The sequence below is a fragment of the Zalophus californianus genome, chromosome 1 (genome assembly GCF_009762305.2).
Source record: "Zalophus californianus isolate mZalCal1 chromosome 1, mZalCal1.pri.v2, whole genome shotgun sequence".
NCBI lineage: Eukaryota > Metazoa > Chordata > Mammalia > Carnivora > Otariidae > Zalophus > Zalophus californianus.
This window is the reverse complement of record NC_045595.1, coordinates 169,045,415-169,072,370: the sequence shown is the minus strand read 5'-3', so window position 1 is coordinate 169,072,370 and position 26,956 is coordinate 169,045,415. Positions and strand designations below refer to the sequence as shown.

At 37.4% G+C, this 26,956-nt stretch overlaps 1 protein-coding gene across 3 annotated transcripts in view; it reads left to right on the top strand.

Annotated features, from left to right (window-relative positions):
* CMSS1 (cms1 ribosomal small subunit homolog) overlaps nt 1-26,956 on the top strand; it is a 377,532-nt gene that overhangs the window by 331,088 nt on the left and 19,488 nt on the right. For all 3 annotated transcript variants that reach the window (XM_027582447.1, XM_027582448.1, XM_027582449.1), the window contains 3 exons: nt 7,503-7,591; nt 24,611-24,682; nt 26,476-26,605. In XM_027582447.1, coding sequence (XP_027438248.1) covers nt 7,503-7,591; nt 24,611-24,682; nt 26,476-26,605 — 291 coding nt within the window. The remainder of the gene's footprint in view (nt 1-7,502; nt 7,592-24,610; nt 24,683-26,475; nt 26,606-26,956) is intronic.

Sequence of the window (26,956 nt, the reverse complement as noted above, 5' to 3'; positions counted from 1 at the left end):
TTTGGTCCACAGCCAACCACACATCTTTGGCTTTTCCAGCACAATAATTTTGGGCTTCCTAAAGAAAAGGATGGATTTCCCTTAAACACTTTTTTTAATTAAACTTTTTCCTTGTGAAACCATTTTAGATTCACATGCAATTATAGGAACAGTAAGTATACAGAGAGATCACATATATCCTTTACCCAAATTCCCCCAGTGGTAACAACTTGCAAAACCGTATGTATATGTAAATGGTAACAACAAATATATTGAGATTGATGCAGTTAAGATACAGAACATTTCCATCCTCATAAGAATCCTTCTTGTTGCCATTTTGTAGCCACACCCACTTCCCCCCAACTTTACTCCCCCCTTAACTCGAGACCACTATTTTGTTCTCCAATTCTCTAATTTTATCATTTCAAGAATGATGTATAAATGGAATCACAATATGTAGCCTTTTGGGATTGGCTTTTTTCAGTAAGCATAATTCTCTGGAAATTTATCTAGGTTGTTGAGTGTATTAATACTTTATTCCTTTTTATTACTGATTAATATTCTATAGAATGGATATATTACAGTTTGTCTAACTCTTCACCTATTGAATGACATCTGAGTTTTTCTAGCTTTTGCCTATTAAATAATAAATAAAGCTGCTGTAAACATTTCTGGACAGTTTGTTGTACAAACTTAAGTTTTTGTTAAGTTTTGTTTCTCTGGAATTTCTGCCCAGAAGTGCAGTTGCTGTATTGTATAGTAGTTGCATGTTTAATGTTGTGGGGGTTTTCTTGGTTTGTTTGTTTTTTTTTAAAGATTTTATTTATTTGACAGAGAGAGAAACAGCGAGAGAGGGAACACAAGCAGGGGGAGTGGGAGAGGGAGAAGCAGGCCTCCTGCCGATCAGGGAGCCTGATGCGGGGCTCGATCCCAGGACCCTGGGATCATGACCTGAGCCAAAGGCAGACACTTAACGACTGAGCCACCCAGGCGCCCCTGTTTTATTCTTTAAAGATTTTATTTATCCATTTCACAGAGAGAGACACACAGAGAGAGGGAACACAAGCAGGGGGAGTGGGAGAGGGAGAAGCAGGCTTCCGGCCGATCAGGGAGCCCAATGTGGGGCTTGATGCAGGGCTCGATCCCAGGACCCTGGGATCGTGACCTGAGCTGAAGGCAGATGCTTAACGACTGAGCCACCCAGGCGCCCCAGCATGTTTAATGTTTTAAGGAACTGCCAAACTTCTTTCCTTTTGTGGAATGGAAGTGGCTGTACCATCTTCCATTCCCATTTGCAGTGAATGAAAATCCAGTTTCTCTGTGTCCTCACCAGCATTTGGTGTTGACACTATTTTTAATGTTAGTGATTGATAGATTTGTACTGATATCTTGTAGCTTTAATTAGCATTTCCCTAGTGGCTAATGATATGGAACATATTTTCATGTACTTACTTTTCAGTGAACATCTGTTCATATCTTTTGCCATTTCCTAATTCACTTGTCTAGTTTTTTGGTGTTCAATTTTGAGAATTCTTTATATTTTCTAGTTACTGGTCTGTCCTTTGTTAGGTATGTGGTTTGCAAATATTTCTCCCTCTCTGTAGCTTGTTTTTTCATCCTCTTAACAGGGTCTTTGCAAAACAGAAGTTTTCAATTTTGATAAACTCTAACTTATCAAATATTCTTTTTATTGATTGTATTTTAGTTGGAAAATTAAGAACTTTGCCTAACCCTAGAGCCTAAAGATTGTCCCCTTTTTTTCCTAAAGGTTTCAGAGTTTTACATTTTACATTTAAGTTTGTGATCCATTTTTGAGGTGAGTTTTATATAAGGTCTGAAACGGGTAAGAGTTAATTTTTCTGCCTATGGATTTTTTCTCTATTTATCGCAAAGGTTATTTTTCCCCCATTGAATTGCCTTTGTTAAAAATCAATTGGGTGTATTTGTGTGGGTCTTTTTCTGGGTCTGTATTCTAGTCCATTCATTTATATATCTGTTCCTATATATAAAATTATTGTAGCTATATAATATAATAAGTCTTGAAATCATTTTAACTATTCTAGTTCCTTTCCCATTCTACATAAATTTTAGAATAATCTGTATATACCTAGAGAAAAATCTTGCTGGGATTTTGATAGAAATTATGTTAAACCTGTATGTCAATTTGGAGAGAACTGGCATCTTTACCGTGGTTAGTCTTCCAGTCTATGAACATGGTATGTCTCCTTGTTTATTTAGATCTTCTTTGATTTCTTTCATCAGTGTTTTATAGTCTTCAGCATGAAAGTCTTGTACATGTTTTGTTAAATTTACACCTAAGTATTTTAGGGTTTTTTTAGCAATTGTAAATGGTATTGTATTTTTAATTTTTGTGTTCATATGTTCATTGCTAGTATATAGAAATAAAATTACATGTTCATCTTTTATTCTGCAATTTTGCTAAACTCAGTTCTAGCAGGGCTTGGGGCTTGGGGGAAAGTTTTTTTAGATTTCTTGGGATTTTCTATGTAAACAATCATGTCATCTGCAAATGGGAGCAGTTTGATGTCTTCCTTTCTGATGTATATGACTTTCATTTCTTTTCTTGCCTTATTACACTGATTAAAAGTTCTAGCACTATGTTGCATAATTCTGGTCAGAGCAGACATCTGTGCCTTGTTTCCAGTCAGGGAGAAAGCATTCAGTCTTTCATTATTAAGTATAATATTTGCTGTAAGTTTTTTATGCATACTGTTTATCAATTTCTTTTAAATTTGTTGATACTTTATGTCCTAGAATATGATCTATTTTAGAATATGTTCCATAACATTTAAAAAGAATGCGTATTCTGTTGAGTGGAGTGTTGAGTGCAACTGTTGATCAGATCCTATTGGTTAATGGTTATCACTTAGTTCTTCTATATCCTTGCTGATTTTCTGTCTAGTCATTCTCAGTTCTTGTGAGAGGACTGTTTTACTTTGCAAATTAACTGTACTTTTGTCTGTTTCTTCTTTCATTTCTATCAGTTTTTGCTTCCTGTATTTTGTGACTGTTGTTTGGTGCATACACATTAAGGATTGCTATGTCTCCTTGACAGACCCACCCTTTTATCAGTATATAATGTTCTCTTTCTCTGGTAATTTTCTTCACTCTGAAGTCCTTTATTTGATATTAATATAGCCACTCTGCTTTCTTTTGATCGATATTTGTATGTTGGAGTGCCTGGGTGGCTCAGTCAGTTTAGCGTCTGCCTTCTGCTCAGGTCCTGATCCCAGGGTCCTGGGATAGAGCTGCACATTGGGCTCCCTGCTCCATGGGGAGCCTGCTTCTCTCTCTCCCTCTGCCCCTCTCCCCTGCTTGTGCTCTCTTTCTCTTGCTCTCTCTCTCAAATAAATAAAATCTTATTAAAAAATATTTATGGGGCATCTGGGTGACTTAGTCAGTTAAGCATCTACCTTTGGCTCAGGTCATGATCCCAGGGTCCTAGGATCGAGTGCTGCATTGGGCTCTCTGCTCAGTGGAAAGCCTGCTTCTCCCTCTCCCTCTGCCTGCCCCTCTGCCTGCCACTCCACCTGCTTGTGCCCTCTCTCTCTCTCTGTCAAATAAATAAATAAAATCTTTAAAAATATATATTTGTATGTTATATTTTTTCCATCATTTTGCTTTCAACTTGTTACATTGTTATACTTGAGGTAAGTTTCTTGTAAATAACAGAGTTAGGTCATGTTTTCTTATCTACTCTGTCAATCTCTATCTTTAAATTTGCATTTTTAGGCCATTTACATTAATGTAATTATTGATATGTAAGGGTTTAAATCTACCATTTTATTCCGTTTTTTCTGTTTGCTGTTTTTAATTTCTCTATTTTCTCTTTCCTGCCTTCCTGTGGGTTATTTGAACATTTTTAGAATTCTATTTTGATTTATCTTAGTGTTTTTGAGTGTATTCCTTTGTATAGTTTTTTAAGTGGTTGCTAAAACCACTAGGGTAGGTGTGGCCTTTTTACCACTGGGCAATATGGAAAGTAATCACTCTCTTCTAGTCCTTCTCTAACACTATCCCAGGGGGAGGGAGAGGCGTACTTCATTATTACCCAGAGGAAATGGAATTCAAGGCTTACCATGTGGTCTCCATTGATACTGCAATGGTGGTGGTAGTGATAGGAGGGGGGAACAGGGGTTTGTTATTACCCTTAAGGAATGAAAATCCCTTTGGGAGTTCAATCACTGCTTGATCATCTCTGATAGCACCCTGGTGAGAGGTGGAGGAGGGAGGAGGGAGTTGGGGTGCCTCATTACAGCCTGGCAAGCGTGGAAGTCTAGGCTCCCCACTCAGCCTTTGCTAATGGGGGCAGGCCACAGTTCTTTAATTTTGGAGTCAAATAGTTTTTCTCTAAACATTTTCCGTCTTGCTAGGTGGCCTCTTTCCTGGTCATTTTGTTAAACAGAAGAGATGTTCATTGGGGCTTTTTTGTCTGCTCCCATTGGCATTTCCAAGTTATGGCTTCTTTAACCCCAAGCCTGAGATAATGAGGCAAAAAGAAAACCCAGGGAGCTAACTGCTATGTTGCCCCTTATACCCCAAGGTCCCAAAGTACCTTCTTCTCTCTACCTTTCAGAGACTGCCTTTGTTTGTTTTATGTATAAGATCCAGGATTTTTAGCTGTACTTAGCAGGAGGAATAGGGAAAAATACTACTACTACTACTACTACTACTAGTACCTTTCTGGAAGCAGAAATTCTATAAATACTTTTAATGCCAACATAGTCACTTTAAAGGCCTATTAATCTTCTACCTGCTGTTATTCCATGGGTAGAAGCCTTTTTTTTTCATGCTATACAGTTAAAAGTAGGTGTCTTAATCAGGGTTCTCTAGAAAAACAGAACCAATAGGAGATACATATCTATATCTATCTGTATATAAAAGAAGTAGTTGGCCTATGCACTCCGTGACTCTTGCAAGTCCCAGCATCTGCAGTGTGAATTGGCAAGCTGGAACCCAGGTTCCAATCCTAGTTGGAAGGCCTGAGAACCAGGACAGCTGATGGTGTAGTTCTAGCCTGAAGTCTGGCAGGCTCTAGATGGAGGAAGAGCTGATGTTTCAGTTCAAGTCCAAAAGCAGAAAAATTCTCTTACTCAGCAGAGGTTCAGCCATTTTATTCTATTCAGGTCTTCATCTAATGAGGCCCACCCACATGAGGGAAGGCAATCTGCTTTATTCAGTCTACCATTCAAATGTAATCTCATCCAAAAATACCCCAACAGAAACACCCAGAATAATGTTTAACCAAATATCTGGGTACCCTGTGACCCAACCAAGAGGACACATAAAATTAACACATTGTGCAAACATTTAAAAGCACAGGATTACCAGATTGGTTATTTGGACCTAAATATGAATTCTGACCAAGATTGCTCACAAATTCACATTTTGGGCTGACTTTGATATACATAGAGAAGTTCAAAGAGAATGAGTAAGGCCTTTTAAAGATTCAAAAGTGTATTTAAAGAGAGCAACCACTTGTTGGGAAAACTGGACAGCAACATGCAGAAGAATGAAACTGGACCACTTTCTCACACCATGCACAAAAATAAATTCAAAATGGATGAAAGACCTAAATGTGAGGTAGGAAATATCAAAATCCTAGAGAAGACCACAGGCAGAAACCTCTTTGACCGGCTGTAGCATCTTCTTACTAGACACATTGCCAGAGGCAAGGGAAACAAAAGCAAAAATGAACTATTGGGACTTCATCAAGATAAAAACTTCTGCACAGTGAAGGAAACAATCAACAAATTTTGTCCACAGAATGGGAGAAGATATTTGCAAATGACATATCTGATAAAGGGTTAGTATCCAAAATCTATAAAGAACTTATCAAACTCAACACCCAGAAAACAAATAATCCAGGTAAGAAATGGGCAGAAGACATGAATAGACATTTTTCCAAAGAAGACATCCAGATAGCTAATAGACACATGAAAAGATGTTCAAATCACTCATCATCAAGGAAATACAAATCAAAACCATGCTGAGATACCACCTCACACCTGTTGGAATGGCTAAAATTAACAACACAAGAAACAACAGGTGTTGGCGAGGATGCAGAGAAAGGGGAACCCTCTTGCACTGTTGGTGGGAACGAAAACTGGTGCAGCCACTCTGGAGAACAGTATGGAGATTCCTCAAAAAGTTAAAAATAGAGCTATCTATGATCCAGCAATTGCACTATGAGGTATTTACCTAAATGATACAAAAATACAGATCCAAAGGGATACATGCACCCTGATGTTTACAGCAGCGTTATCAACAATAGCCAAACTGTGGAGAGAACCCAAGTGTCCATCAACTGATGAATAGATAAAGAAGAGGTGGGATGTGTGTGTGTGTGTGTGTGTGTGTGTGTGTGCATGCACACACACACACAATGGAATATTACTCAGCCATCCAAAAAATGAAATCTTGCCTTTTGCAATGACATGGATGGAGCTAGAGTGTATTATGCTAAGTGAGATGTCATTCAGAGAAAGACAAATACCATATGATCTCACTCATATGTGGAAGTTATGAAAGAAAATAGATGAGCATATGGGAAGGAGAAAGAAAAAAGGGGGAGAGGGAAATAAAGTATAAGAGACTCAACTATAGAGAACAAACTGAGGGTTGATGGGGGGAGTTGGATGGAGGATGGGCTAGATGGGTGATGGGTATTAAGGAGGGCACTTGCTCTGATGAGTGCTGTGTATTGTACATAAGTGATGAATCATTGAATTCTACTCCAGAAACCAATATTGCACTATATGTTCACTAACTAAAATTTAAATTAAAAAAAAAAGCAGTAGGTATTTGAAGCGTAGATAGATAGATAAGGAGAGCAACCACTAAAATCTGGAAGGCAGTATGGCATTATGGGAAGTAAGAGGCTATGATTGCTATGTTTCTTCAGTAGAGCTTTATAAACAGAAAAACTGTTAAAATTTTGATTTTTCCTAACTCTTAGATTAAGGATTTCTTTTTTCCATTGTTGAAAGATTTAAAAAATTCAAAATAAGTGTTTCTCATGATCTGTAATCTTTTTGTCACAGTCTTTTAACATTCCCCCTTGGGCTAGCACACAGGTATCAAGAGCTACTGTTTTTCAGGGCAGACAGTATCTCTTGTGGAGGAGACTTTGGACTCAAGTAGATTTGGGTTCCCAGGTGTGTGACCTCGGGCAAATTGTTTAACCCCTCTAAACCACAATTTTCTTATCTGAAAGTGAGGAGTTTAATATCTGTAAAATTAGTTTAAGTGCTCCATAATTAAACATTCTCAAAAGTTAGACATCTAGATAATCTTCAGTTTTGCAGTTTTATGTATACGACTGACATCGGTGCTTAAATCTCCATATTTTGGAGTGTTTCCTTGAATTCAGCTTTTTAGAGGTAGAATTACTGAGTCAAAGGATAGAACCTTCTAGAAAGGTGGTACCAAGATTGCACTAGCAATGGGAGAAAGAAAGAGAGAGAGATGCTTTTCTAATTTTTAAACTTTATATTTTGTAGAAGCATCAGATGATGAAGGAGGAGGAGACCCAGAAATGATGCAGCAAGAGACAGTTCCAGTTCCTGCCCTGTCAAAGAAAACTGAACAGGTGACAGTACTGTAGGAGTCACAACTGTTAAATTCTGAAATCAGCTTCTACCCCTCTTCAGCATTCCTTGTTTAACATCAGTTGTTGATGGAATTTGAGGGAAGCGTTTATCTTCTTTGCCTTGGGAAAAAACCATGCTTCATTAATGATAAGCAAGGTCTATTTTTACCCTTAATATTTTTTCAATATAAATGTATTTTATAATAATGATATCTTAGATTCTTGTACCACATTTTTACCAAAGATCCAGTAATACTCTGTTTGGTACAGTTCCTAGGAGAAGACAAATAGCATAAAAATATGTAAAATTACTTCTCATACCAAAGCATGATTACAGCACCGTGCCATGCTGACAGCAGGCTCCCAGGGTCTCATGTCTACCTAACATGTGTTATGGTCTATTGTATGAATATTTATCATGGGATTTCTACCTTCAGTATTACCAAAAATGGTCATTTGATACACTTTGCTTCCTGGACTTACAACCTTTTATTTTCTTCTTAATCTTTCTACTGACCACTCACATCCATTTGTAGCTTTTTCACATTATGTGTCCCTCAAACCTGATTGGTAACCATGTGTGATTTTTTTTAAGGATTATCTACTGTCAAACTAAAATTATCATCTTCTTCATAGCAATGATTTGTGGTCTTACTATTATTTTAAGTGGCCCTAAACTCATTCCCATGAGAGGATGACTCTACCCAGTTTGTAACCAGGCTCAGGATAATTGTGAGAATTGGTTTACCTACAAGCTGTGCGGCCTTAAGCAAGTTAAATTTTCTGTGCCTCAGTCTCCTCATTGGTAAAATGGTGATAATAAATATATCTTCCTCACAGAGTTGCAGTAGAGATTAAATGGCTAATCCTTGGGATATCTGGGTGGCTCAGTGGGTTAAGCATCTGCCTTCAGCTCAAATCATGATCCCAGGGTCCTGGGATCGAGTCCCACATCAGGTTCCTTGCTCAGCAGGGAGCCTGCTTCTCCCTCTTCCTGCCACTCCCCATGCTTGTGCATGCTCTCTCTCTCTCTCTCTCTCTCTCTGATAAATAAATAAATAAGTAAATAAATAAATAAATAAATAAACAAACAAACAAATAGCTAATACTTGTTAAGCACTTCAAACAGTGGTTGGCAAAGAGTAAGCACCAAAGTGATAATTATTATAGTAAATAACACTTCATCTTCTTTATTTTATTTTTTCCTGGTGGGATGGGGGAATACAGAAAGATATACATATTTAATGTGTAATCATCTCAGTTTTCTCTCCAGCCATTAAATATTTTGCTCCAAAGCTGCATATCAGGTTTAGGTTTTGTTTTTTTCTTTTGCTATTATTTTACCTTTTTTATTCAGCTGTAATTAACATACAGTGTTATATTAATTTCATGTGTACAATATAATGATTCAACAATTCTATGCATTATTTAGTGTTCACCATGGTAAGTGTACTCTTAATCCCCTTTACCGGTCTCACCCATCCCCCCATCCACCTCCCCTTTGGCAACCACCAGTTTGTTCTCTCTAAGCGTCGTTTTTTGGTTTGTCTCTTTTTTTCCCCCTTTGTTCCTTTGTTTTGTTTCTTAAATTCTATATGTGAGTGAAATCATATGGTATCTGTCTTTCTCTGGCTTATTTCACTTAACTTTATACCCTCTAGGCCCATCCATGTTGCTACAAATTCTTTTTTATGGCTGAGTAATATTACATTTTGTGTGTGTGTGTGTGTATGTGTGTGTGTGTGTGTGTGTCACCTTTTTTCCATTCATCTGTGGGTGGACACTTGGGTTGCTTCCATATCTTGGCTATTTACATAATGCTGCAATAAACATAGGGGTACATGTATCTTTTTGAATTAGTGTTTTTTTTTCTTTGGATAAATACCCAGTAGGGGAATTACTGGATCATATGGTAATTCTGTTTTTAACTTTTTGAGAAACACCCATACTGTTTTCCACAGTGGTTGCACCAGCTTGCATTCTCACCAACAGTGCAGGTGGGTTCCTTTTTCTCCACATCTTCATCAACACTTGTTATTTCTTGTGTGTTTTATTTTAGCCATTCTAACAGATGTCAGGTGATATCTCATTGTGGTTTTGATTTACAGTTTCCTCATGATTGGTGATATTGAGCATCTTTTCATGTGTCTCTTGACCATCTGTATGTCTGCCTTGGAAAAATGTCTGTTTATATTCTCTGCCCATTTTTACTTGGATTATTTGGGGTTTTGGTCCTGAGTTTGTATAAGTTATTTATATATTTTGAATATTAACTTTTTACCGGATATATCATTTTCAGACACCTCCCATTCAGTAGGGTGTCTTTTTGTTTTGTTGATAATTTGCTTTTCTTTTTGATGATTTGCTTTTCTATTCAAAAGCTTTTTATTTTGATGTAGTGCCAATAGTTTGATTTTGCTTTTGTTTCCCTACCCAAAGGAGACATATCGAGAAAAATGTTTCTATAGATGATGTCAAAGAGATAAGTGCCTGTGTTTTCCTCTAGGAATCTTATGCTTTCAAGTCTCACATTTAGGTCTTTAATCCATTTTGAGTTTATTTTTGTGGATGGAGTAAAAAAGTGCTCAAGATTTTATTCTTTGTCAGGTAGCTGTCCAGTTTTCCCAATACCATTTGTTAAAGAGACTGTCTTTTTCCCACTGCATATTCTTGCCTCCTTTGTCATAGATTAATTGACCATAAAAACATAGGTTTATTTCTGGGCTCCATATTTTGTTCCATTGATCTACTGTTTGTGTGCCCATACCATACTGTTTTGATTACCATAGCTTTGTAGTATGTCTTGAAATCTGAGATTGCAATATCTCCAATTTTGTTATTTTTCAACATTGCTTTGGTTATTCAGGGTCTTTTGTGGTTCCACACAAATTTAGGATTATTTGTTCTAGTTTTGTGGAAAATGTTGGTATTTTGATAGGGATTGCATTAAATCTGTAGATTGCTTTGGGTAATATGGAAATTTTAACAACATTGGTTCTCCTAATCAATGAATATGGAATCTCTTACCATTTGTTTGTGTCATCTTCAATTTCCTTTATCAATGTTTTATAGTTCTAAGACTACAAGTCTTTCACCTCCTTGGCTAAGTTTCTTCCTAGGTATTTTTTTTTTAAAGGAAATTCTTTATTTTTTTAACTATTTATTTTATTTATTTATTTATTTATTTATTTATTTATTATATAATGTTAGTCACCATACAGTACGTCATTAGTTTTTAGTATAGTGTTCCATGATTCATTGTTTGTGTATAACACCTAGAGCTCCATGCAATATGTGCCCTCCTTAATACCCATCACCAAGCTAACCCATCCCCCCACGCTCCTCCCCTCTGAAACTCTGTTTGTTTCCTATAGTCCATAGTCTCTCACAGTTCATCTCCCTCTCTGATCTCCCCCCCTTCATTTTTCCCTTCCTTCTCCTAATGTCCTCCATGCTATTCCTTATGTTCCACATATAAATGAAACCAGATGATAATTGTCTTTCTCTGCTTGACTTATTTCACTTAGCATAATCCCCTCCAGTTCCATCCATGTCGATGCAAATGGTGGGTATTCATCCTTTCTGATGGCTGAGTAATATTCTTAGGTATTTTATTATTTTTGGTGAAATTATAAATGGGATTGTTTTCTTTTTTTTTAATTTTATTATGTAATGTTAATCACCATACATTACATCATTAGTTTTTGATGTCGTGTTCCATGATTCATTGTTTCCATATAACACCCAGTGCTCCATTCAGTACGTGCCCTCTTTAATACCCATCACCAGGCTAACCCATTCTCCCCACCCCTTCCCCTCTAGAACCCCTCAGTTTGTTTCTCAGAGTCCATAGTCTCTTATGGTTCGTCTCCCCCTCCGATTTCCCCCCTTTCATTTTTTCCTTCCTAATATCGTCTTTTATATATATATATATGTATATATATACATATATATATATATATGATTTATTATTTCTTTCAGAGGTACAGGTCTGTGATTCATCAGTTCTACAGAATTCATAGCACTCGCCATAGCACATACCCTCCCCAGTGTCTCACCCAGCCACCCCATCCCCCCCACCCTCCACCACTCCAGCAACCCTCAGTTTGTTTCCTGAGATTAAGAATTCCTCATATCAGTGAGATGATATGATACATGTCTTTCTCTGATTGACTTATTTTGCTTAGCATAATACCCTCTTGTTCCGTCCACATCATTGCAAATGGCAAGATTTCATTTTTTGATGGCTGCATAATATTCCATTGTATATATATACCACATCTTCTTTATTCATTCATCTGTTGATGGACATCTAGGCTCTTTCCATAGTTTGGCTGTTGTGGACATTGCTGCTATAAACATTGGGGTGCACATACCCCTTCGGATCACTACAGTTGTATCTTTGGGGTAAATACCCAGTACTGCAGTTGCTGGGTCATAGGGTAGCTCTATTTTCAACTTTTTGGGGAACCTCCATACTTTTTTCCAAAGTGGCTGCACCAGCTTGCATTCCCACCAACAGTGTAGGAGGGTTCCCCTTTCTCCACATCCTCGCCAACATCTGTCATTTCCTGACTTGTTAATTGTAGCCATTCTGACAGGTGTGAGGTAGTATCTCATTGAGGTTTTGATGTGGATTTCCCTGATGCCAAGCGATGTTGAGCACTTTTTCACGTGTCTGTTGGCTATTTGGATGTCTTCTTTGGAAAAATGTCTGTTCATGTCTTCTGCCCATTTCTTGATTGGGTTATTTGTTCTTTGGGTGTTGAGTTTGATAAGTTCTTTATAGATTTTGGATACTAGCCCTTTATCTGATACATCATTTGCAAATATCTTCTCCTATTCTGTCAGTTGTCTTTTGGTTTTGTTGACTGTTTCCTTTGCTGTGCAAAAGCTTTTTATCTTGATCAAGTTCCAATAGTTCATTTTTGCCCTTGCTTCCCTTGCCTTTGGCGATGTTTCTAGGAAGAAGTTGCTGCGACTGAGGTCGAAGAGGTTGCTGCCTGTGTTCTCCTCAAGGATTTTGATGGACTCCTGTCTCACATTTAGGTCTTTCATCCATTTTGAGTCTATATTTGTGTGTGGTGTAAGGAAATGGTCCAGTTTCCTTCTTCTGCATGTGGCTGTCCAATTTTCCCAACACCATTTGTTGAAGAAACTTTTTTTTTTTAAGATTTTATTTATTTATTTGACAGAGAGAGACACAGCAAGAGAGGGAACACAAGTAGGGGGAGTGGGAGAGGGAGAAGCAGGCTTCCCACCGAGCAGGGAGCCCAATACGGGTCTCAATCCCAGGACCATGGGATCATGACCTAAGCCAAAGGCAGACGCTCAATGACTGAGCCACCCAGGTGCCCAAGACTGTCTTTTTTCCATTTGACATTGTTTCCTGCTTTGTTGAAGATTAGTTGACCATAGAGTTGAGGTCCATTTCTGGGCTCTCTATTCTGTTCCATTGATCTATGTGTCTCTTTTTGTGCCAGTACCAGACTGTCTTGATGATGACAGCTTTGTAATAGAGCTTGAAGTCCGGAATTGTGACACCACCAGCTTTGCTTTTCTTTTTCAACATTCCTCTGGCTATTCGGGGTCTTTTCTGGTTCCATACAAATTTTAGAATTATTTGTTCCATTTCTTTGAAAAAAAGTTGATGGTATTTTAATAGGGATTGCATTAAATGTGTAGATTGCTCTAGGTAGCATTGACATCTTCACAATATTTGTTCTTCCAATCCATGAGCATGGAACATTTTCCATTTCTTTGTGTCTTCCTCAATTTCTTTCATGAGTATTTTATAGTCTTCTGAGTATAGATTCTTTGCCTCTTTGGTTAGATTTATTCCTAGGTATCTTATGGTTTGGGGTACAATTGTAAATGGGATCGACTCCTTAATTTCTCTTTCTTCTGTCTTGTTGTTGGTGTATAGAATGCCACTGATTTCTGTGCATTGAATTTCTATCCTGCCACTTGACTGAATTCCTGTATGAGTTCTAGCAGTCTTTTGGGTTTTCCACATAAAGTATCATGTCATCTGCAAAGGGTGAGAGTTTGACTTCCTCATTGCTGATTTGGATGCCTTTGATTTCTTTTTGTTGTCTGATTGCTGTGGCTAGGACTTCTAATACTATGTTGAATAACAGTGGTGATAGTGCACTTCCCTGCCCTGTTCCTGAGCTTAGGGGGAAAGCTCTCAGTTTTTCCCCATTGGGAATGATATTAGCTGTAGGTTTTTCATAGATGGCTTTTATGATATTGAGGTATGTACCCTCTATCCCTACACTCTGAAAAGTTTTAATCCAGAAAGGATGCTGTATTTTGTCAAATGCTTTTTCTGCATCTATTGAGAGGGTCATATGGTTCTTGTTGGGATTGTTTTCTTAATTTCTCTTTCTGCGACTTCATTATTGGTGTATAGAAATGCAACAGATTTCTGTATATTACTTTTGTATCCTGCTCTTTTACTGAATTCATTTATCAGTTCTAGTAGTTTTTTGGTGGAGTCTTTCATGTTTTCTATGCAGCGTATCATGTCACCTTCAAATAGTGAACGTTTCCTTACCAATTTGGATGTCTATTTCTTTTTCTTGTCTGATTGCTGTGGCTAGGACTTCCAGTACTATGTTGAATAAAAATGGTGAGAGTAAATACCCTTGTTTTGTTCCTGATCTTAGAAGAATAGATCCCAGTCTTTCACAATTGAGTATGATGTTAGCTGTGGGTTTTTCTTATATGGGCTTTATTATGTTGAAGTATGTTCCTGCTAAACCTACTTTGTTGAGAGTTTTTTATCATGAATGGATGGTTGTACTTTGTCAAAAGCTTTTTCTGCATCAGTTGAAATGATCGTATGGTTTTTATCCTTTCTCTTGTTGATGTGATGTATCATGTTGATTGATTTGAGAATATTGAACCACCCTGCATCCCAGGAATAAATCCCACTTGGTTGTGGTGAGTCATTTTTTTAACTTACTGTTGGATTCAGTTTACTAATATTTTGTTAAGGATTTTTGCATCTATGTTCATCAGAGGTATCAGCCAACAGTTCTCTTTTTTTGTAGTGTCTTTATCTAGTTTTGGTATCCCAGTAATGCTGGTCTCATAGAATGAATTTGGATGCATTCCCTCCTCTTGTAGTTTTTGGAACAATTTGAGAAGAAAGGGTATTAACTCTTCTGTAAATGTTTGGTAGGATTCACCTGTGAATCCACCTGTTCCAGGACTTTTGTTTGTGGGAGTTTTTTGATTACTGATTTAAATTCATTGCCAGTAATTAGTCTGTTCAGAGTTTCGATTTCTTCCTGATTTTTGGGAAGTTTTGGGAAGTTATGTTTCTAGGAATTTATCCATTTCCTCTAGGTTGTCCAATTTGTTGGCATATAATTTTTCATAATATTCTCTTATAATCCTTTGTATTTCTGCGGTGTCAGTTATTTCTCCTCTTTCATTTCTGACTTGATTTGAGTCCTCTCTCTTGTTTTTGATGAGTCTGGCTAACGGTTTATCAATTTTGTTGGATCTTTTCAAATAACCAACCCCAGGTTCATTGGTCTGCTCTGTTGTTTCCTTAGTCTTTATTTCATTTATTTCTGCCCTAATCTTTATTTCCTTCCTTCTCTTCACTTTAGGCTTTGTTTGTTTGTTTCTCACTCCTTTAGGTCTAAGGTTAGGTTGTTTATTTGGGATTTTTCTTGCTTATTAAGGTAGGCCTATATTGCTATAATCTTCCGTCTTCAGTAGTTTTGCTCCATCCCAAAGACTTTGGATGGTTGTGTTTTCATTTTCATTTGTTTCCCTTTACTTTTTAATTTCCTCTTTGATTTCTTGGTTGACCCATTCATTGTTTAGTAGCATGTCATAGAACCTTCATGTATTTGTGTTCTTTCCAGATTTTTTTCTTGTGATTGATTTCTGGTTTCATACCATTGTAGTCAGAAAAGATGCATGGTGTGATTTTAATCTTTCTCTGGGTCATTTTCTTTGTTCATTGCACTGATGTGGCTGCTATTTGGGGGTGTACCTATGCGGTGAAGTGAGCTTAGGATCCTCTTACTCCGAGTCTTAGGTACACAGAATGCCCTAACCCCTTTCTCCAAGTCTGTCCTAATTTCTCTGGGCAGAGAACTCACAAGGAAATCTTCTTGTGCCCCACTGCCTCATATGAGTGTTCTTCATCTAGCTCCTGGTTCCCACACCAGGCTCTATACCTCTAGGACAGAGTTTAACTGTGCATCTCCACAGCACCTAGCACAGAACCTCACCCCAAATTGGTACTCATTATTTGTGAAATGAAAGAATGGATGATTTTACCAAGATCCTAGTTTTTTCACCACACTTCCCATCTCAGCACTTTGTGTCCCCACTTGTAAGCCATCTACTACCCACAGGAGTTTCTTAGACTCTGGTGACCCAGCATCCCTCTTCCAGCCCCCTCCTTGATTGAGCTGGTATCTCTCTTCCACTGCCCTTGACTGCCCAAACAGCCCCTCTTGCTCCTCTGTGGGTTCCCCATCCTCTCTCTCCAGTTACTCTTCTCCCTCTGGAAATCATCTCATCACCCCAAGAATGACCTTCTTATTGACAGGCTGACCTTTCTTGAATCCTTCTAGAGTTTTTACATATATAGAGCTTGAGTCTCCAACTTGTTCATAAGCGACTTGGGGCCCAGGGTTTCTTTTGTGTTCACTACAGTACCTAGCACAGTGCTAGGCACTTGATTCATTTGACAGATGTAACAGGGTATTTGTTTTTTAATAGTAACTATTACATTTTCCCCCCTGGATCGAAACAAAAGAAAAAAAATTATTTTGTGCTATATTTAAGTTTTGAATTTTTTTCAGATTTGTCTCATTGTTTTACTGTTCTTTTTTTTTTTTAAGATTTTACTTATTTATTTATTTGAGAGAGAGAGAGTGCACACATGAGCGGGGAGGGGGCATGCAGAGGGAGAGAGAGAAGCAGACTCCCCACTGAGTGGGGATCCCAGTGGGGGGGGGCTCAATCCCAGGACCCTGAGATCATGACCTGAGCCAAAGGCAGACGCTTATCCAACTCAGCCATGCAGGTGCCCTGCTTTGCTGTTCTTTAAGGGGTTTTTTATACTTGTGTAGGAACTTCCTGGCATTATGCTGCCAGCTGTAATATGCATTTAGGCTTAAATATCAACAGGTAAGAGTATATATTGAGTTAGATCATGTTCCCTCCTTTGCCATAGCTGGGCCTCACATTTCTATTACTGAGTCCATTCCTCCCATCTGTTCAGTATTTTCAAGCAGCAGATTTATAACTTTATAAAAGTTTTTTACCCATGCAACTACATCACCTCTAGCAACCATTTCACATCTAAATAATCATCCTTGGCCTCCTTAATAATGTAAGTGTAAAGATTTGCCAACACTTCTTTTTTTCCAGATATTGCTTCCAAAAATATGATGAATTCCCTACTTCTAGAGATTGCATCACCCTCTTCCCTCCTCAACATCAGTCACTTCAGAGCCAACCCTAGTGACTTTTTTAATTATGGTTCCCAGAATATAACTCCTTATGAGGGGTTTTGTGACTTTTCATTGATGCCTCCATGATGTCAATAGCCATGGTTCCATGACCCATCCTCTCTCCCTCAGAGACCACACTGGGCATCTTTTTTTAAGGTGGCCTTTTGCTTAGCTCCTCAGATCATAAAGGACTCTTCAGTAAGGGTACTTATCCTTTTCCCTCTTTACTCACCTTCCTCAACTATTGTATTTTCTTTAATATTTATTTATTTGAGCATTGATCATTTCATATCTCTCCCACTCTTCATCTTCAGGATTATTCTTGAGACACCTGGGTGGTTCAGTCAGTTAAGCATCTGACTCTTGGTTTCAGCTCAGGTCTTGATCTCAGGGTCTGGGATCAAGCCCTGCTTCGGGATCCACACTCAGCACAGCATCTGCTTAAGTTTCTCTCTCCCTTTCCCTCCGCCCCTTCCTCACTGTTTTTCTCTCAAATAAATAAATCTTTAAAAAAAAAAAAGGAATCAAGTCAGTAATTCAAAAGATGGGAATGAATACCTGGAGATCATTGGTAGCTATCCTGGAATCTGGCTTCCTTGGTCTGCCCTCTGGCCCCCAGTGATTTTATATCCCTCCCATATGCATAATATATTCACCCCTCACAAGGAAAGCAAAAGTCTCCTCCATTTACAGGATAAGCTCAGTGCCCAGAATTTCATTGTCTAATCAGGTTCAGGGGCACTTGAGGGTCCTCAGGTTTAGTTCCTTAAGTATAGCTCCTTGATTATATTTCTTCTCAACCTGGGAAGCAGAAGAAATACAAGTATAGAATAACCTTTATAGACATTTCTATTCAAGCGGTGGGCACAAGGAGTCATTGGTCCCACAGCATTTGAAAATGTTGGGAGTTTCTTTATTAAGTGTTAAGATCCAGGTTCCTAAGGTCCTTCTCTGGTTCTCAGCTCTACTTTTTGGGTTCCTTGTGTTGCCCTCTGGGTCATCCTCCCCCCCCCCCCCATTTTTTTGTTCTAATGAAAGGTAGCTTGTATTTGCAATGGAACAGTTCTTTCAGCCTGCTTCTTGTCAGTAGAATTCTCAGTGTTCAAAGACTTCGCCTCATTTTATTCCATCTCTCACCTTCTCAGCTCAAACTAGAGGTATTTCTGAATATATAACACCTTTAAGAATTTTGTAGGTCTTCTGTGGTTCTTCTTGGGGTTTACTCCATTGAGCAGAAGTCACACCCAGATAAATATTTTCCAGATAAAGTTTTTTCTTCCATGTATCCCTGCTTAGATAATGGAGGGACAGTACCCCTTAAGTTTCCTAGAGACATGTTTGAGATAATCTGTGAGACACACTTTTAATTTCTTTAAAGAGCTCTTATGTTACTGAAAAGTACTCTGAGTTACCACCTTTGTTCTTTCTGAGGTCTTAATGGATTTGCACTCATATACCTTTACTTCTTTGATAGTCCTTTTTTCAATTTAACTTCTTCCTTTTCCATTTTACTATAAGCCACAGAAGAAATTAGGTGACACCTTCAACACTATTTGGATCTCCTTTGTTGGATTACCCACAACATTAGACACATTTTCGATTTTCCACATAACTGCAGACAACAGTATTGCTAAATTTTGTACCACTACATAACAAATATTCCCTTCCCTCCAGTTCCCGAAAAGATTTTCCTCACTTTCTGCAAGCCCTCATCCTCAGTGTCCTCAAAGTCCAAAATTTTACAATGTGTTCAGAAACACTATTCATCCATCAATCATCTAATTTTTGACACATTTCAAAGTAATTGGCAAAATCAGTACACTCCTCACAGACACTTCAGCATGTATATCATTAAGTGAAGTTCAGTATTTAAAGATCTTTTTTCCTTTCGAGGTAAAGTTAATATACAATCAAATGCATAAATGTCGAAGGTACCATTCACAGATTTTGACAAATTGATACAATTTTGTAACACAAACCCCTACAGTTTAAAGAACATTACCATCACCCAAAAATCCTTTCATGCTACCTCAAATCACTATTCCAGACTCCATGCCACAGGGCCAGCCACTGTTCTGATGTCATGTAAATGAAATCATATAGGATATGCTCTTTTGTTCAAGGCTTTTATTCAGTGCAGTGTTTTTTAGATTCATCCCTGTTGATGTATTGTGGTTCATTTTTTTTATTGCTGAGTATATTAGTCTGTTCAGGCTTCCACAACAAAATACCACAGACTGAGTGGCTTAAACAGCAGAAGTTTATTTCTCACAGTTCTGGAGACTGGAAGTCCGAGATCAAAGTGTCAACAGGTTTGATTTCCCCTGAGGCCTCTCTCCTTAGCTTGTAGATGGTCACTTTCTCACTGTGTCCTCACATGGTCTTTTCTCTGTGTGTGTCTCCTTGGTGTCTCTTCCTCCTCATATGAAAACGTAAGTCCTGTTGGATTAGGACCCTACCCCTAGGACCTCCTTTAAATTTTATTATCTCTTTAAAGTCCCTATTTCCAAATACAATCAACATTGGGGATTGGGATTCAAAATATGAATGGGAGGGAGGAGGGTACAATTCAGTTCATAACACTTTGTAATATTCAATTATATGAATACTCCACAGTTTATCTGTTTTTCTATTGATGGATACCTGAGGCTACTTCCTCTTTGGAGCTATTATGAGTAAATCTTCCATGAACATTCATATACAGGTCTTTTGTGAACAGACACTTTTATTTCTCTTGAGTAAATGCATAGGAGTAGAATTGCTGAGTCCTGCTTAGTTTTCTAAAAACTGACAGACTTTTTTCCAAAACGAGTGTACCATTTTTATACTCCCACCATCCATGTATAAGAGTTTTGGTTGTTTTATATCCTTGTAAATATTTGGAATTATCAGTCTTTTAATTTTAGACATGTTGATGGGTGTGTACTAAATAACTTTTGACCAAAACCAAAAGAAACTAAAAAGCCAGTTCTAACTTTTTTTTATTTTTACAATGAACATATTTGTTTTTGTTGTAAAATGGCAATTTAATTTTTTTTAACAAAGTGATAATCAAACACTATTAAAAGTTTTTCATAAAAAAACAGCATCACCTTTCCTGCTCTCATGGTAGGTCTTTCTTCACAGGCAACTACCCTCCGCTTTTAGCTATTTTTCATACTTGCTAGTGTATAGTTTATACTGCTGTTTTTTGATTTATCAGCTCCTGACATGATCTATTAACTTCCTGAGATAGCATATGAGGACACAGCTCTCCCATCTACCCCTTATTCCCCCTCTGACTGCTAATTCTCCTGCTAACACAATATCACATTTTGGTTAAAACAGTTGTCAATATCTCACAATTATGACCACAGAACTACTGTTCAGTGCTGGGGGGGAAGCCGTAATCATTCCTCCTTTCTTATACAACTCTTCATTTTCATGGCTTTAATAATTACCTCATTTCTTCATTTGCCTAGCTTGTTGTGTTCCTACTGTTAATTGTTTCCATATATTCCAATATCTTTCCCACATGTCCATGAATAATATTTTCCATATGCTCAAATAGATCACTCATTGTTCTTCCCTGAAGGCCTCTATACTCCTATTCCACTCTGAATTGGTTATCCTCTTGTCTGTTGAGCAATTGAGATTTCTCTTCACTGCCCCTTCAACATTCTCCTGAATTAGTTTCCTTATGTGCTGAATCCCATATCTTCCTCTTTCTTGGTTTAGCCCTTTATTTTGCTGGAATACAGCCTTTGGTATCTATGGATAGGAAATCAATTTTTTGAGACCTTAAATACCTGAAAATACCTTTATTTTACTCTTAACCTGACCCATAGTTTGGCTGGGTATAAAAGTTTAATTTGCAAATAAATTTTCCTCATAATTTTGAAAGCATTGTTCCATTGAGTCCTAGCATGCTTTATTGCTATTGCAAGGTCCAACACAATTCTTTTTCTGGACTCTTTGTATTTCATAAGTTATTGTTTTTCTTTTTGGAAATTTTTAGTCTTTTTTGTTTGCCCATGGTCTGAAATTTCACAATGATGCTCCTCAGTGTGGATATTTTTCATATTCATTATATTGTATACATAGTGAGCTTTCAGTTTAGAGTTTCATATTCTGAAAAGTTTCCTTCAGTTCTGGAAAGTTTTTCTTGTGTTATTTCTTTGATCACTCCTTTCCCAGTTATATAGTCCCTTTTTCTGTAATACCTTTTATTGGGATGTTGAATCTCTTGGGCTGATTCCCTATCTAATATTCTTACCATTTTTCATCTTTTTGGGAGATTTCCTTTGTCTTCAAGCCTTCCTCCTACATTTTTATTCCAATTTTCTTATTTGTTTTCTTTTTTGTCTCATGGCTGAAACTCTTTCCTTATCTGTCTGAGACTATTAATTATAATTGTTTTGAAACTTTTATCTTCTTGTTGTTTATTTGCTTTCATGTTGGACACTTATCTTAGCTGTCTACTCATATTAAAAAGAGAGACATTAAAAAGCTGATGGAATATTTTTGTGCATATTTGAGGCTTGTTGATTAGTGAACTTCATAGAAGGATAATAGGATAGCAAGCTGTATTTACTATGCCCACCAAATGTCACTCTCTGGTGGTGGTGGCATTTCTCTTAGTCCATTTCATTTTTCCAGAAAAAAATTCAGTAGGCTCCTGCATACAATATATAAGTCTGGCTCAAGACATTCGAAATAGGGACAGGAAAAGGAAGTGAGTCTCAACCTCTGTCCTGTCTTCCCTGTGCCAGATTTCTTGGTCCTCTTGTTCTCTCCAGAGAATAAACCCCCTGTCTGCCACCAGGAAGAGCAAAATGAGAGGAAGCAGTAATCAGATAGTTGCTTGGCTTCCTGGGCAGGAGATATAGCCCACTGGAAGATGGGAAGGAGGCTAATCATTCTATATATAAACTTTCAACCAATGTCCTTCTTTTAAACCCTTCACTCTCTGTAGTACCTTGTGTCTCCAACTACCAAACCCTTTCAGAGTCCAATAGGTCAAACAACTTCACTTACTGTTAGCTTCCACCTCTCCAGAAACCTTGGTGCTAGCTCTACCTTTCTGCTAAATCACTTCCATCCAAGGATGTTTCAGCCATTTTCCATTTTTCAAAATGTTGTTGAAATCTCTCCACACTATGTTCTCTCCTGATTTCATGGTCCTTATAAATTTATACCTTTTTCAGTTGCCTTCATTTTTAGTTTAGTGGCATTTTTGAGGTTGATTTGCCATGTTTAGCTAGAAGAATCATTCTTAAAGGATATAATTTTTGACACTTTAAGGAATTGAGAATATGCCTCAAATGCTTCACTTAAAGATTAATTTTTTCATATATATTTCTAAATACTTAAACTATGTATTTAAGCTATGCTTTAAAAAATCACTAGATTTCATGTAAAAAAATGAAATTACTTATCAACTGTCAAAGACATATACTGATGAAATTGGTTTCCAGAAATGGTTAGCTAGTCTGACCTGAGTCTCCTATATCTTTTTACCTAGTCTCTCTGAAGGTAAACATCAGTATTTGTAAGACAGCTGTCTAAATTTAGGAATTTTTAATAAAATGGATTTTGTATTTCTTCATAAAGCCATCTCATCTCTTTGGAAATTGCCCCCATAAACTTAGCTTCTTCATTACTGCCCAGCCTCAACCACAAAAGGCAACTGCTCCCAGAAAACAAATAATATACTGTATTTCCTTTAGGATGATCTAAGACTATGAACCTAACATTTAAACCTCATGCAGTATCTTAGCTAAAACAGTTCATCAAGCATGTTTCTTTTTTCCTATGCATGATTCAGAATTACATTTTTATTTTTTCCTCCAGAATTGGACAGTCCATATCCTTATAACCGAGCTCATTTCCAGATTTAATTTATGTCATGTTAGAGTTAATTGGCTTTGTAAACCAAACATAAATACAACCTTGCACATTGAACATACTGTTAGAGAGCACCCTCGTTTGCTAAATAACAAAATGGAACAGGTTTCTACATCTGATTCCCAAAAACCGTGATACTGGTGACAAGATACTACAGTATGCCTTGAGGGATCTGCTAATCATATCCAGGCCCTTGCCTTATGAATATGAACTGAATGTTGGCCTGGCCTGTAATTGGACTCTTATGACCATCTGGCAGCTTCTGTGACATATTAGTGGCCTTGGCCCAGTTTCTAATTGGCATGTACCAGCATCAGATTGGCACATATCTTCATCCACAAGACAGCTTAACTTTCTAAATAAGAGAGGTCATAATATCTTTCTTTTCTTTAGCTGTGATGCAATTGCTTTTGGCAGGTTTTTGTTTTAACTGAGAAGCTAAAATTTCAAGATTCACATGTTACTTTAATCCTGAACCTTTGAATCTGCTTTTCTACTAACTGAAACAGAGTCTAGAAACTGCTGGTCCTGTATCCATGTCTTGAAGAAAGTAGATAGATAGATAGATAGATAGATAGATAGATAGATAGATATCTACTGGCTTCAAGCCATGGGCATTCTTAATCTGTAGGCTGTCTACAAATTTTAAAAGAAAGCTTCATCTGTAATCACTTTAAACGGAGCCAGTAGAGCCAAGATTGTTTTAGATAGTAGCGTACCAGCTTAAACTGAATACTTTCTAGTTGGGATGGAAACTTAATCCAGGAAAAACTCAGAATAAGTTTTCACTCGTATTTTATATCTTACTTGGCAACTTGTTTGAAAATGTTGCATAAAAGAACCAGCACAGGAAACATTTTATATTCCTGCTTATGGTTAATAAATATGGAATCTGAGGCATTCCATTTTATAAATCAACGTCTTAATCCAAATCTCCTGTTTTTCTGCATTAAATAAAAACCTTCAGGGTAAAAATAGCACTAACCTATATAGGGTACTCAAGGGTCACGTCAACAGGCAAAATTGATTACTCAGAATGCCATTGTGCTGAGACTTTTGTCAGACCATCAGCAGAAACATTCATTTTGTAGTCACTATAGATAAGGCATTTGGTGCAGCTGGTTTTATAAAAATGTAAGTAAATATGTCCTACTTCAGTTTTTCAATGCTTATTGAAAGAGGAAAGGAATGAATAACAAAATAGTAAACCAATGACTTGGAAATACAGGCTCACACGTTGCTAGCTCATGGAAAGTGCCAGTCATTCTAGTCAAAGACTTTCTTACCACATCTTAATTTTAATCACATCTATTTCTGCCTGTATTTTATAAACCTGGCCACTGTCTTCAATCTTTAATACCCTGCACCACCACTTCAAACACACATATACACTCACTCACACATTTTCACCTTTGTTCAAAGATTTTCCAGTCTCAAGTCATTGGCCGTTTCTGATTTTCTCAAATTCCCTCAGCCCAGCCCCTGCCTAATAGCCTATTGGTCTTCTGGCATCACTGTCTGTATAATATTACCAAGATACTATGAAGAATACATGTATGGCCTAGGTACTTTGGGGTCCATACCATTAGTTGACACCCCATCATGCTAAGATGGAAATTTCCTCATCTGTATCTCTTTACAGCCTAAAGAATGTTTCTTGATACAACCAAAGGAAACAAAAGAAGATGCCACCAAGACAAGGAGGAGAAAAAAGGTATTATTAATACTTTCTTACAATTTTCTTACAACCCCAGGTGATTTACCTCACATTTCTATATAGTGTACTTTGATGAGGCAATTGTAATTCCCACTTTAAAGACTGTAAGATTCAGTGAGGTTTGGTGACTTTCCTTAGGTCACTCATATTGTTTCTGTTGGAGCTAAAAATAAATTCTTCTGATTCCTATTTCAGTCTTGTGGAGCACCAAACATCTTTGTTATCCACCTTTGTTTTCATCATTTTCATGGTTGTTAGAAGATAAACATGAATTTCTAAGTCTAGAAGAAGCCCAAAGCTATCCTGCCCTCTGGCCCTTCTGGCTGTGCCCAAGGAAAGAAATTTACCAACTTTCTTTTCATATCCATTTCAGTTTTTTAAACCTTATATCTTAGAGTATTAATAAAAAGAAAATAATAACCAGATGACAGTAGTATAAGGCATTTCTGACCGTAATTTGGAACCATAATTTAAAGCAAAAGACTCCCCTTACATTTTAATATTTGCCTATGAGTGCATGGAAGACTCTATTGCTCCTGTACAGACTTTCTTACAGCTCAACCTTGGAGAAAGTGTGGTTAGCTTTGACCTTCCCCCACAGTTGTGAAAACAGCAGTGTAATTCTCTCCCTGCCAAGAAGGTCTACTGCTGAATTCAGAAGAGGAAATATGATTGGGATTAGAGGAAAGAAGATGGATTCAAACCAATTACTTAACAGCAAGCTTTTAGAAAGTTAAGAGTATGTATGCATATGTTTTCGTTGCTCACAAATGGCCAAATAGAAAGATGGGAGATGCCAAATTGGCTGAGGTTTGGCAAGTCCTTAAAGAAGTGACTTTCACTTCTCTTTGATAAGTTTGTACACTAATGGCCTTCAGGAGTGTTAAGTTCTTGGTGGCTCAAGGTCAAAACTCTAGCTAGATAGTTTTAGCCTTGGCTGAGGTCATGCTAAAATGTGCCTACTGATGACATATTTTTAAAAGTTAATTCCTTTGACAGAACTTTTACCATTCTTGGCAGTGGTATAGAAATGAGGATATTGTGGAAGGAGTTGAAAAGGTGGGGGTGGGGAGTGGCTCTTTGTGGATCTTTGGTGAAACATTAGAAGGAAATGAGAAAGAAAGTTTATGATGAAAATTAACTGAACAGTGGTATGTTCCTAGTACGTTGCAGGCACTCAGTAAATGCTACACAAATGAATCCAAATCAGAATTGATGCTGTAAGGTTATTCCTGTTCCGTTTTCCATGGGGCCACTTCAAGACTCTCTCCCAGGACTTAACAATCGAGAGTCTATAGTCTTCCTTTGCAGTGGGCTCCAATGCTCAGATTACTCCTGCAGGTTTTACCTAAATCCCAGAAAACCAAACTGAGACTCAGTGCCTTAAAAACCAGGTTCGGCAAAAAATTCTCAAAAATCTACTCTCGGAATAAAAATCACTGAAGGATTAAAGAGAGGTTTCCACAGCAACAAGATTTCTTGGCTTTTAACAGAAGGGAATGCCCTATTATGGAGACTCCTACAGAAATTTCAGTTCTCCTGAAAGCTATTGACCAAGAGTTACAAAGAGACTTTTAGATCACCCATTCATTTTTCAAAGCAGTATTTGTATCCAAAAAGTATTTATTTATTAAGTTTTTTCAAGTGTATTTATTAGAACTCACATTCATACTCAGCTATCACCAAAATCTATATGCAGTTTAAGTACCAGAGGATTCTTAGCTATTCTAAGCTAACATCATTCTAAAATCTATCTTTTTGAAGTTTTTTTCTTCCTTCTCATGTTGTAGAAGAAAATTACTGATGTTCTTGCAAAATCAGAGCCAAAACCAGGGACCCCTGAGGACCTACAGAAGTTGATGAAGGACTATTACAGTGGCAGTCGCTCAGTGATTGAATTAGAAGAACTAAACCTACCAGGTACAGCCAGACTTGTTTGGCTTCTTTCCTCTTTTTTTTTTTCCCTTACTATTCTGAAGTTAATCATTTAGCAGGACTCATTGTTACTGCTATCAACTTTCCTGATGCGGAGGAGCACAAAGGGTTTATCTTTTCTCCACTATGTATATTATAGCTAGGTATCTCTGCCAGTGAATCAATGTATTTTCCACATGCTAATACTCCTTTTCTCAACCTCACAGTTTTAACTTTTGAATGATTTCTTTATTAAGATGCTAAATGGTATTTGTTCAATCTAAAGAAAGATTTGGGGGCACCTGCGTGGCTCAGTTGGTTAAGCATCTGCCTTCAGCTCAGGTCATGATCCCAGGG